This window comes from Thalassophryne amazonica, chromosome 10, assembly GCF_902500255.1.
Source record: "Thalassophryne amazonica chromosome 10, fThaAma1.1, whole genome shotgun sequence".
Taxonomy (NCBI): domain Eukaryota; kingdom Metazoa; phylum Chordata; class Actinopteri; order Batrachoidiformes; family Batrachoididae; genus Thalassophryne; species Thalassophryne amazonica.
In genome coordinates this window covers 106,010,700-106,022,192 of record NC_047112.1, presented here as the reverse complement: position 1 = coordinate 106,022,192, position 11,493 = coordinate 106,010,700, and the positions used below count along the sequence as shown (strand labels likewise).

At 43.4% G+C, this 11,493-nt stretch overlaps 1 protein-coding gene across 1 annotated transcript in view; it reads right to left on the bottom strand.

The window, feature by feature from the left end:
* Positions 1–218: 218 nt before the first annotated feature.
* Positions 219–11,493, bottom strand: part of slco2a1 (solute carrier organic anion transporter family, member 2A1) — a 71,077-nt gene continuing 59,802 nt past the window's right edge. Inside the window, 4 exon segments of the mRNA XM_034179235.1 lie at positions 219–349; positions 445–565; positions 833–897; positions 3,058–3,221. Coding sequence (XP_034035126.1) covers positions 229–349; positions 445–565; positions 833–897; positions 3,058–3,221 — 471 coding nt within the window. The 3' untranslated portion in view covers positions 219–228.

Sequence of the window (11,493 nt, the reverse complement as noted above, 5' to 3'; positions counted from 1 at the left end):
TCCTGTCAGTTTCACTGACGGTCAATGAAGCAAAGCCTTGAGGGCATGTTTTGAAAGGCATCTACTCCCATTTAAAAATTTTACAGGATATTCTGTCTCCGTAAAGCACCGAGTAGATAAGTGGCTCATGGTGATGACGACTTTGGCTGCTGACTCAGTTCTGATGATATTGAAGACCACAATAAATTTTAATATGCTTTTGACATGGACTCTGTGGAGCCTGCAGGGTCACAGTGGATCTTCTGGCTTCTTCTCCAGACTGTACTCCTGGATCCGCTGCACCTTCCACCCCAGCATTACCAGTAGAATGACACCCATGACCTTGTAGCCTACCTGTAGGCCCAAGTACCTGCAGGGGTTGACAGCAGCAGCAGTGTCAGCCGAGACAGCTGTCAGCATTCAGACGAGTGGATCTGTGGGTATGTGTTCAACATGATTCCTCACCGGTTTCTCAGGATGTTGTTGTCATAGTAACCACAGCTAAACTTTTTCCCACAGACATGCCTCCACCAGATACATGATGTGTCAATGGCCATTCCAAAAACAGCAGGGGCTGGCAGCCAGGCTGAGACACAGACACAGTTTAAGGCTAAAAAAAGATCTGCTGTCCAATATTTACGTCAATGAAATCCACATGAAATGTCTCAAAAGATTTGAATATCACAGTCTAAGTTTAATTGCACCCTCTGGCTTTCTCATAGCATTGAACTGTGAAATATGCTAAGACTGCAACGTCAGAATGATGAATTTAGAGTGCTGAGTGCTACATAATCAGAGTGTATGTTATGAGAGTAAGCAGTTATTCATGTGCAGTACTCATGTCTTCACTTACCCAGGACTCTCAGAAGCAAGAACTGGATTCCTATAGCAAAAGATTTCTCTTCATATGGAACAGTCCTGAAATGGACAAGGAGGAACATCAGGACAAGGACAACACATGCATTAAAAAAAGAGAGAGAGACTCAGTTTATCGTGAGCAACTTTGCATAAGGTAATGTCACATACTGGATCAGTGTGGCACACTGTAGCTTTGCACTTTTAAGCCCCGTGTCTGTCCACATCATGTTTTTTTTTCCCCACTTGTTCTAGAACAGTGCATACAAGGCTGCATCTAACCGCTTCCAGGAAAAAAAACATGCCACAACTGGTGTACTTTTTCACAATAGGGGCTATTTTGGCAGCTCTTCCAATTGCTTTTATGTTGAGAATCAGTCAACCTTTTTAGAAAACCACTGTGATGTCACTGCAGCATCTTGTCAGGCAAACAGGAGGAGAGGTTGTGTGCAGTCAGTTGCTTTATCACTCAAAATGTATCACAATAGAGACAAAAAGCTCATTTGTAAAAGCTGACTGGACAGACACTGTGTACCTGCTGAAGGTGAGTACTTTTTAATTGCCATACATTATAAACTAGTCAGTTGTTTATTGTTGTCATAGAAACAAATCCCACATACAGGCTTTTTTTTTTTTTTAATTCCACTCCACTGAAATGGTAGGATGATGCACTTCTAGGCACTTTTCCACCAGAAAGAAAGGCTATATGGACACGGGGCCTTAAGGCACTCAAGGTCAGTTGAAATCTGACTGCATGTTTTATTTTATGGCTCGAGAGAGCCGTTCAATTTTTGATTCCAGCAGTTGTTAGAAAGTGGAAAGCAGACAACTATTGTATCCAAGTCTTTGATAAATGATTAAAAACTCAAAATCCACTCAAATATTTGCACAAAAACTATAAAGTTTATCAGTTTGAACATTAAATATCTTGTCTTTGTGATATATTCACTTTAATATAGGTTAAAGAGGATTTGCAAATCATATTCTGTTTTTATTTACATTTTACACAATGTCCCAACTTCATTGGAATTGGGGTTGTATAGGGTCCATGCTAAGACTTTTCCAAAGTTGAGCAATATCCAGAATTTTTGTTTTTGTTGTTAACATATAGGCAAGGATGGGCCCAGCCCAGCATATATGCAGTATAAGCAATTGTCCATACTGGGCAGAGCGGCAAATGAGGGGGGAAAATATAAATTTTCTCCATTCTTATACTAAAACTAGTTAATACTACTTAATGACTAGTTAATACTATTTAATTTATTGACTTAACTGCATAGCAAAGCCCACTGAATAGTAATGATAATAGTTCCCTTGTTCCCCCCCACCGCCACAAAGTGTGTGACGATGAGCCCTTCTCAAAAAACGTCCTAAACTGTCTGGTGCCCAGGGGAGGAAAAACGGGACCAAGACAGAGGTACAGTAAAAATAATATGATGAATGTGGTCAACACAGGCGGTAAAGCTGAGCACATTTCGGTGGACCACCTCAAGCCAGCCCACTTGGATCTGGACAGACCCACGGAGCTTGTCCGTCCTCCTCCATGAGGGTGCCCTCCTACTCAACACAGGCTCCCCCAGGGGAAGCCTAGAGTTTCCTTACATCACAGTGCGTCTGATGCTCCTGTGCGGAGGAGTCGTTGCGGCCGGGTTATTCACACACCCCGTCGATGACATTTGCTATTTTCGTTCATGCTGAATTCTGGGGGGACATATGTGGCGGCCATAATTCAACAGACATTATGGACATAATTCATGGGTTGTCATTTGTGGTCAGTGTGTTCTGTATTGTGTGTTTGACAATGCGCTGAAGTGTGTGTGGTGCACATCAATGTGTGTCTCGTTCAGAGCTACAGAGATGCAGTCTCTCTGATGTTTTCGCGCCGGGACGGCTGTGTTTTTGTTGGGTCACGGTGCCGAGCTGGTTTGTGTTACAGTTCATGTTGTCTGTGTTTATAATTTTACTCTTTACGCAAATCATTAACCCCCTCAAATCCGCCAGGGCTCTGGCACCTCCACGTGGCAGAGTCTATGTTGCATTTGTATACATGCGTGTGTGTGTGTGTAGATGGATTAGGGGGAGCATTAAAAATCTTGCCTAGGGCAACGATGACTGAATAACCTCCACCACCCCCCCAATTATCTTTCTCAATCATACAATCTCCATCAGCTCACTACTGTTAATATTGAATACATCAGACTCTGAGGCAGATTTATTTCCCACCTGAGCACCATCATGTACAGGGGGTTGTGTGTCAGGCTGGCGATCAGTGCAGCCAGAGAGATGAGGAGCATGACGGGGAGGAGAAAATGAGGGCAGTTGTTTGGACAGGAAGCTGGGTGGGCGTGGCTCTGGCTGCCGGGTATACACCTGCAGTTAGTATACACCTGTATCCAAAAACAAGACAGAGGAAACTAACTATTACTGTAAAAACATTTAACTGCAGGGATAAATTGGGCTTTTCAGACATCATTACGTCTGCACTACGAAAATAACAACGTGAAAAGAAAATGCTTTTGAAGAAAAAAGTAAAAGAAATTCAGAGTAAAAGTGGCCGTGTTGTGTTTGATGGTAGCAGTGCTTTCTGTCACTGTCCTGTAGGAGGCAGTGGTGAGTTCACCACTGCCTCCTACAGGACAGTAACAGACCAGCATGCTACAATCTTCCAATCCCTACAATGGCTTTTCAGCATGTAGTTGATTTGAAAATCATCCTGTTAATCTTTTTGATGAGGAAGTAAAGTATTCTGATAATATGTATTTATTGGGTATAATCAAGTAGTTAGTGATTTTATTAAATACTTTAACATTAAAGTTGTAATGTGTCATTTGAATATGAAGTTTCACATTGACAACACAATAGCCACAACAAGCTCCCATTTTAATAGACAAATCCAATAAAATGGTTCTGTCAATGGGACCACAGTGTTAAAGAGGTCACATTGTGCCAAACTGGCTTTTATTCTACATATCTAGAGTTTATAATTAAATATACTTTCACTCCATATAGTATTTCTCCTCCTGTTATAAAAACGTCAGCCTATAAGTACTCATTTTAAAGTTCTGAAACATCTCTCTTTTCCTTTACACTCTAAGACAAGACCACTGAGCCAGTGTTGCTGACCGAACGGTCCCCCCTAAAAATCGGTCTGCCCTGCCTTCACTGCACATGCATCATTAGCCGCAGTTCACGGATTATCACCTCGTTTCTGCTTAAAACTGCACTCCAGTCATCATCTATCTCAGCAACAGATATCTGAAGCTTTTGTACAACAATCATTTCCACATAAATTCAGCATTATTTCATCATAAAAGACGGAGGAAACCATCAGCGCACCGAGCTGATATGTTCACGGCGCATCATCATTTCAAAGCGTCAGTGAGTATCGCCTTGTTTCTGTTTAAAACGGCGTTGTTTCTGCTTAAAACTGACTTTCAAATGATTTCAGAGGTTTTACCTCATCATCTGAAGGTTAATAATTCCATTAATCCATTTGATCGCTTCTGGTGAAGAGGCTCCGCCTCAGAGGAGCTGCTGAGCTCCAAAATGACACATGCGTAGTGGAGGCAGGGCGGACCAATTTTTAGGGGCGGACTGTTCAGTCTGCAACACTGGATTACATTCACCACCACGTGAAGGTGAATGATTAAATAAAAAAGAAAAATACATATGCTGTGACTGAATTCCTCACGGTGGAGGGGTCATCAGCGAATGAGCGTTGTCTACGAAGATGCCTGTGTAGATGTCAGTAGTCAGGAAGTCGACAATGAGTAGGGGTGTGGAAAAAATTAAATAAAGATCGATTCATGTCACAATTGGTCACACAGTATACGACGATTCCTGAACGAAGGGAAAAAAGGAAAAAACTCACAAATCATCGAGAAAAGATGGACGAATGAGCTTTTGACATTTCCCGTCACCGAACAGCCTGTGAATCAAGAACGCAAAAGGAACGAAAGAACAACAACACCTAAGCTAATGTTGATCTCGATCCTTTAAACAAAACGTGCCTGGAGCCACTGCTGGACCAGTGTGTCTGCATCCTGCTCTGCGTCCCATGACTTGGCGCTGGGAGGGAGATCTGTAGCGCCTGAGTCCTGGAGAAGCTGCAAAGAGAAGCGCGTGATCCGACCCACTGTGGAGATCTGTGCGTACGTTGGTGGATCCACCTGCTCTGGTTGCTCGTCCAGAACAAAGGAGGGATCATCTCCATTAACAGAATTTTCACTGTCTAGTTCAGACTCTGATGAGACGCTGCGCGCTTCATCTTGCTACAATTAAAAAAATTTAAAAAACTGAAGCGCTTGTTCAACATTCATAAGACGCCTCATTTTTACACTAACACACTAACCACACATGCTAAATACTCCACAAAAATAATACAGACTCCAAACATGGCAAATATTTCTCAAATCTCTCAAATACCAAAACTCTAATAGAGGTCTGTACACCCAAAATACGTGCATACTCAGCGTTTTTCACGTCTTTGCATTTATAGATTTGCTTGCAGCTTCATATGTTTGCTTTTAATGTTTAAAATCACAAGCAAACTTAAAACTTCCTGTCTCTTGTTTCAGCATCGAGAGCGAGACAGAGGGAGAGAGAGAGGGGGAGGAGAGAAAGAGAGAAACACAGAGGGAGGGGGAGAGAGGGAGGAGAGAGAGAGAGAGAAAGAGAGAGACACAGGGGGAGGGGGGAGGGGGGGGGGGGGGGGAGAAAGAGAAAGAGACACAGAGGGAGAGGGGGGAGGGGGCGAGCGAGAAACCTGGTGTTTCTGATCACCGATCAAAGGTGTTCACACGCGAATGTCTGCTGCTGGTGGAACTTTTTCCACACGATGCTCAAAGTCACGCTTCTGTAAACTGCTACCTGGTTTGCTCAAGAGATCACCGCAGACAACATGAAATATTATTATGTCGTGACGGCCCTCAGCAGCTCTACAACAACAAGGCTGATCGTGCTCCTGCAAAGGATGCTGGAACTGAGAGGACACCGGCCGGACGCAGCACACCACGATTATGGACTGCCGTGCGCTGACGGACGAGGCCGACAAATTCTTCCTTGCCGGCCAGCACCACTACATGACAGCAGCTGTACTTGCCACATCACAAGCAGTGAGGCCCCACACCACACACCAGCAAAGCCCGCAGAGAAGCTGCATCTCTCCTCCAAAGCAGCGCTCACAAACCAGCTTCTGTACTGTGTGAAAACATGCAGTCAGTCGAACAAAGTCAAACTAAATGCTATCGTTACAAAAACTAAGCAAACCTTAAGAAACCATAAAGAATGACAGCAAAACGAAATATGGAAGAATTGAGGTTTTCGGCGACATTTGTTCAAATTTTCAGACAGTTTAAAAATCGTGACGAAGCGACCACTGCAGGAACAAAGCTGTGCAAAGGTTAAACAATGCCAACGAAAGTCCAGATTTCTTGTTTCATGTGAGCTTCATTGCCCTTTGTTAGTGCTGTGTGACTGGGCCTTTAATGATTTCAAATTAATTCAAAACTTTGAAAAATTTATTTTTAAAAAAATATTTCAGTTTCAGTCAGTTTCACCTCACTTACGCCTGATTCAAATGTGGAGTTGCTCTTGTGAATCCCTCTCCGTTTCCATACTCTGTTTGCGCTAAATTAGTCAATTAGCTCGGCTTGTCATTAGCATGGAGTAGCAGCCAATTCAAGAAGTCCAACCCGCTCTGCCAACATTAAAACAAGTGTTTGGGCGCACTTCAGATTCTACAATGTCCTTGTTAAGAAGGAGCTTGATCTGATCTGACCAACTCTTTGTGCAAGCTGTGCACAATGAAGATCAAGCATTTTGGCAACAACAAATGCTCGAGCACATTTAGCACATCATGAGAATTGAAAGAAGCTGAGCAACCACCCCGTGCACACTGCATCACTTTAACCAACTTCCAGCCAATTCCAAATGTACAAAAGAAACCCCTCCAAAAAACAAGCTGAGCAACCACCCCGTGCACACTGCATCACTTTAACCAACTTCCAGCCAATTCCAAATGTACAAAAGAAACCCCTCCAAAAAACAACTGAAATCTGATTCATTTCAAAAGACCTGGGGGCTCATGTACAATGCGTGCGTATGCACAGAAACCTAGCTACGCCTGTCTCCACGTCCACGTGCAAATGTATCAAAAGTGACGTGAGCGTGGAAATGTGCAGTGTGTCATGCAAAAATCCAGGCTGGCGTATGCACGTTTCTACAGCTATTGTTCCACTGCGGACATGTAAAGGTGATGCAGGGAATTGTTAATAGTGTGAAAACATGAAGTCATCAGAGTGATGTGCACATCAGAGAAACACTGATGAATATTTTGCGATTATAGGGATGGATATAAAAGTACGCGCAAAGTGATGTGTAAAATGGCACTAACAGTGGCTGTGTTAGCGTTGTTAAAGCACCTTGCAAATGGTTCAACCCGACTTGGCCCCACAAATCTTAGAAGCATGGTGTCTAACCAGATCGTTACTCTGGATGGCATTTCCCTGATCTCTAGTAATACTGTGAGAAATCTTGGAGTCATTTTGATCAGGATATGTCATTCAAAGCGCATATTAAACAAATATGTAGGACTGCCTTTTTGCATTTACGCAATATCTCTAAAATCAGAAAGGTCTTGTCTCAGAGTGATGCTGAAAAACTAATTCATGCATTTATTTCCTCTAGGCTGGACTATTGTAATTCATTATTATCAGGTTGTCCTAAAAGTTCCCTAAAAAGCCTTCAGTTGGTTCAGAATGCTGCAGCTAGAGTACTGACGGGGACTAGCAGGAGAGAGCATATCTCACCCGTGTTGGCCTCTCTTCATTGGCTTCCTGTTAATTCTAGAATAGAATTTAAAATTCTTCTTCTTACTTATAAGGTTTTGAATAATCAGGTCCCATCTTATCTTAGGGACCTCGTAGTACCATATTACCCCATTAGAGCGCTTCGCTCTCAGACTGCGGGCTTACTTGTAGTTCCTAGGGTTTGTAAGAGTAGAATGGGAGGCAGAGCCTTCAGCTTTCAGGCTCCTCTCCTGTGGAACCAGCTCCCAATTCAGATCAGGGAGACAGATACCCTCTCTACTTTTAAGATTAGGCTTAAAACTTTCCTTTTCGCTAAGGCTTATAGTTAGGGCTGGATCGGGTGACCCTGGACCATCCCTTGGTTATGTTTCTTTAGACGTAGACTGTGGGGGGGTTCCCATGATGCCTGTTTCTTTCTCTTTTTGCTCCGTATGCATCACTCTGCATTTAATCATTAGTGATCGATCTCTGCCCCCCTTCTCGGCATGTCTTTTTCCTGGTTCTTTCCCTCAGCCCCAACCAGTCTCAGCAGAAGACTGCCCCTCCCTGAGCCTGGTTCTGCTGGAGGTTTCTTCCTGTTAAGAGGGAGTTTTTCCTTCCCACTGTGGCCAAGTGCTTGCTCATAGGGGGTCGTTTGACCGTTGGGGTTTTTCATAATTATTGTATGGCCTTGCCTTACATATGGAGCGCCTTGGGGCAACTGTTTGTTGTGATTTGGCGCTATATAAGAAAAAAGTTGATTGATTAATTGATTGATTGACGTGAGCGTGTACACAGGGAACGTGAGAATTTACTTGCAAATGACGTTAATTGGCTCACAAACCGATTTCGATTACCAAGGCTACTGTTACTGGAATTGCGCACAGAACCATGGCCGTCTCAGAGCGCAATAAGGGTTGTCTGTGCCCACACAGGTGCTGACCACACTGGTCTTCCTGGCATAAGGGGCATTCCAGGGTGAGCTGGCTGATTGGTCATGCGTGTGCCAGTCAACCTTGTGCCGCGCCACCAGCTGTGTGGAACGCAATCATCTGAATGTCATCCAGGTACATTCCAACATTACAGTGCATTTTGCAGCGAGAGCCAGTTTCCCAATGTAATCGGAGCTGTTAACTGAACATATTTTGCTATAAAGGTGCCATCACATGATGAATTTTTTTCTGTGAACAGGAAACATTTTCATTCTTTCGTAGAAAGTCAGCGCAACTCTTTGTACATGAGGCCCCTGCACCCCCACAGCGTCATGGAAAATAAAGCATTCAGATTTATTTATGATGCAGACAAATGAATCAAGATAAGTGATTAGTGCAATGTTTCTGTGAAGGCTCTCAGTTGTCCAGGTGGTTTCCATAGTAGAGAAGCTTGAATCTTCGACTGGACTGGGTTGCTTGATGTGAGGACGTTTCGCTTCAAATCGCAGAAACTTCCTCAGCTAAAATTCTTGCTCTGGTAGTCTGACTTCTGATCAAATCGCTTCTGCAATTGAAGCGAAACATCCTCGCGTCAAGCAACCCAGTCCAGTCGAAGATTCAAGCTTCTCTGCTATGATTAGTGCAATGCACCACACTTGACTAGAATCCTGAATTAGCAGCTGTATGTTATGAATTGATTGAGAATCAAAAATCGATTGTGAATCAAATCCCAGCCTCATGAAGCCGAATCAAATCAAATCGTGAGATACGGAAAGATTCACACCCCTAGTTTGAATTGTGAAAATCAGCCACGCAAGTCTGCATGACCAGGTCCTGCAGGGGGCGCCCCATAACAGCCACAGATACACAGCATCAAGAGGGGGTGTGATGGCATAGACCTCATAGAATTTTTGAAACACAGCACCACGGTCAACTCTGACCGATATGTGGACACTTTGCAAAAGCTGCTCACACACTAGATGTGGGTTGATGCTGTAAGACATGCATTTCAACATGACAACGCTTGTCCACGCAGGAGTCGGCAAACGGGACACACGGCAGTAGATCATACCTCACCACAGCCACCGTACAATCTGGATCGCGTGCCTGCCAACTTTTTCCAAGCTCAAAGAAAACCCGAAGGCACATGTTGCACTGCAGAGGTACAAGCAGCTGTGTGTCACTGATGATGAAAGAAGACACCTGATGTCTTCACTGATGAGACACAAAACTGGTGCAGAATTATGTTTAAAGGGAAGGTGACATGGAAAAGTAATGCCACGGTCTGACAGAGAACATTCCACAACCGATACATATGTATGTGACTCATGTGAGCATCTTGCTCATTACTGAAATAGTCATGTAGAAAGCAAAACTTTTCAGCTGACCCCTGTCAGTGGTGGGCACAGAAACCAAAAAGTTAGCTTTGATAACCACTAATCCATTAATTGAAAAGTTAACTTTATAATGCTAAAACCGATAAACCATAAAATAAATTATATACTATAACTATTAAACTAGTAAACTATTACTATAAAATTTAGCAGAAGGTACAGCTAACCACTCAGTTTCAGTATTGTCTCCGGTACACTCTCAGCTACTGACAAGCCAGTTTTGAGAACTGCCAACGCTTCTGATTAGAATCCAAGATGATCACAAACTCAATACAATCAACACGTCAGCGCTTCTGTCTTTGTGTGCCCTGCCCACTGCTGTAAGGAAGAGTCATTTACATTCACAGCATACAGTGGTCCAGGCGTGAGGCAGAAGTCCTGAAAAGGAAAGCAGGTTTGACTTATGGTTTTGATTTATAAACCAAATTAATCCAGATAGTTTAACTACATTAATGTCAACTGTATAATTTTAAAAAGTGAAAATATAACGCATATCTTTTAATTTTAAAATAATGCACTATTCTGAAGTTTGAACATTAACACACACACACACACACACACACACACACACACATATGGTAAAAGGCATATGAGCAAAACGAGCCTCGTCTGATCACTGATTGGTTGATTTATGATATGTAAAAACCAACACACAAGTGATATTTGGGCAGGGTGCTATTCACACTGTGGTCATCCAGTAGATGGATCAAAATGCATAGAACAACTTCCATCTACTCTCGTCTCTTCTCGCACACTGAGCGAAGCAAAAGCCACAGGATCTCTCTGTAGACTCGCTGATTGATCGTCTGATCCTGTGGCAAGAACTCACTGTGATGATGCCTCTCCCGTTGAAGAATGTGATCAACATGACTTTTCACTTTTGACTGACTGTCTTGCTTTCTTTTACCTCTGTGAAGTCGAGTCGTCCACTGACAGCTCTGGGGCTTGGTTTCCGGGTTGTACTCAAAAATCTATGGCTCATCATCAGTGACTCTTCTAAGCAAGGTCTGGTTCAGTTTGAAGACGCTCGATTGATGTCCTGACACATCTGCACTGCGGCTCGCGCTCCTAAATCTTTGGTGATAATCTTCCAAACATGGTCCTTTTCATGTCGAGTCAACTTGTGATCATTCGAACAGTCAACCTGACAATTGCCACGCACAACCTGCCTCACTCGCTCACCGTTGAACTCAATCCTGCTCGTTGAAGGCCTGCCAATCCCGGAGTCATCTTCACCTCTTCACGCCCCTCTTTGTGCCAACTTGTGTGCCAATCAAAACACGTTTGTGACACTGCTTGCGTTATCTCCATACACTTGCCTATCAATTCAGTGCTTGTTATGGAGATTTCCGCAAGCGAACAAAAAATTTTCAGGTTGATTCACTGTTCAATGTTTATCGTTCGTTCCTCAGTGCTCATCAGTAGAGGTGAGAGGATTGATCCTAATATCGATACCAACGCTGGTATTGATATCGAACGATCCTCGTGTAAAAGGTCGATACTCAAGCTTTTTTCTCTTCCGCACGCACTGACTGCTGCGCACGC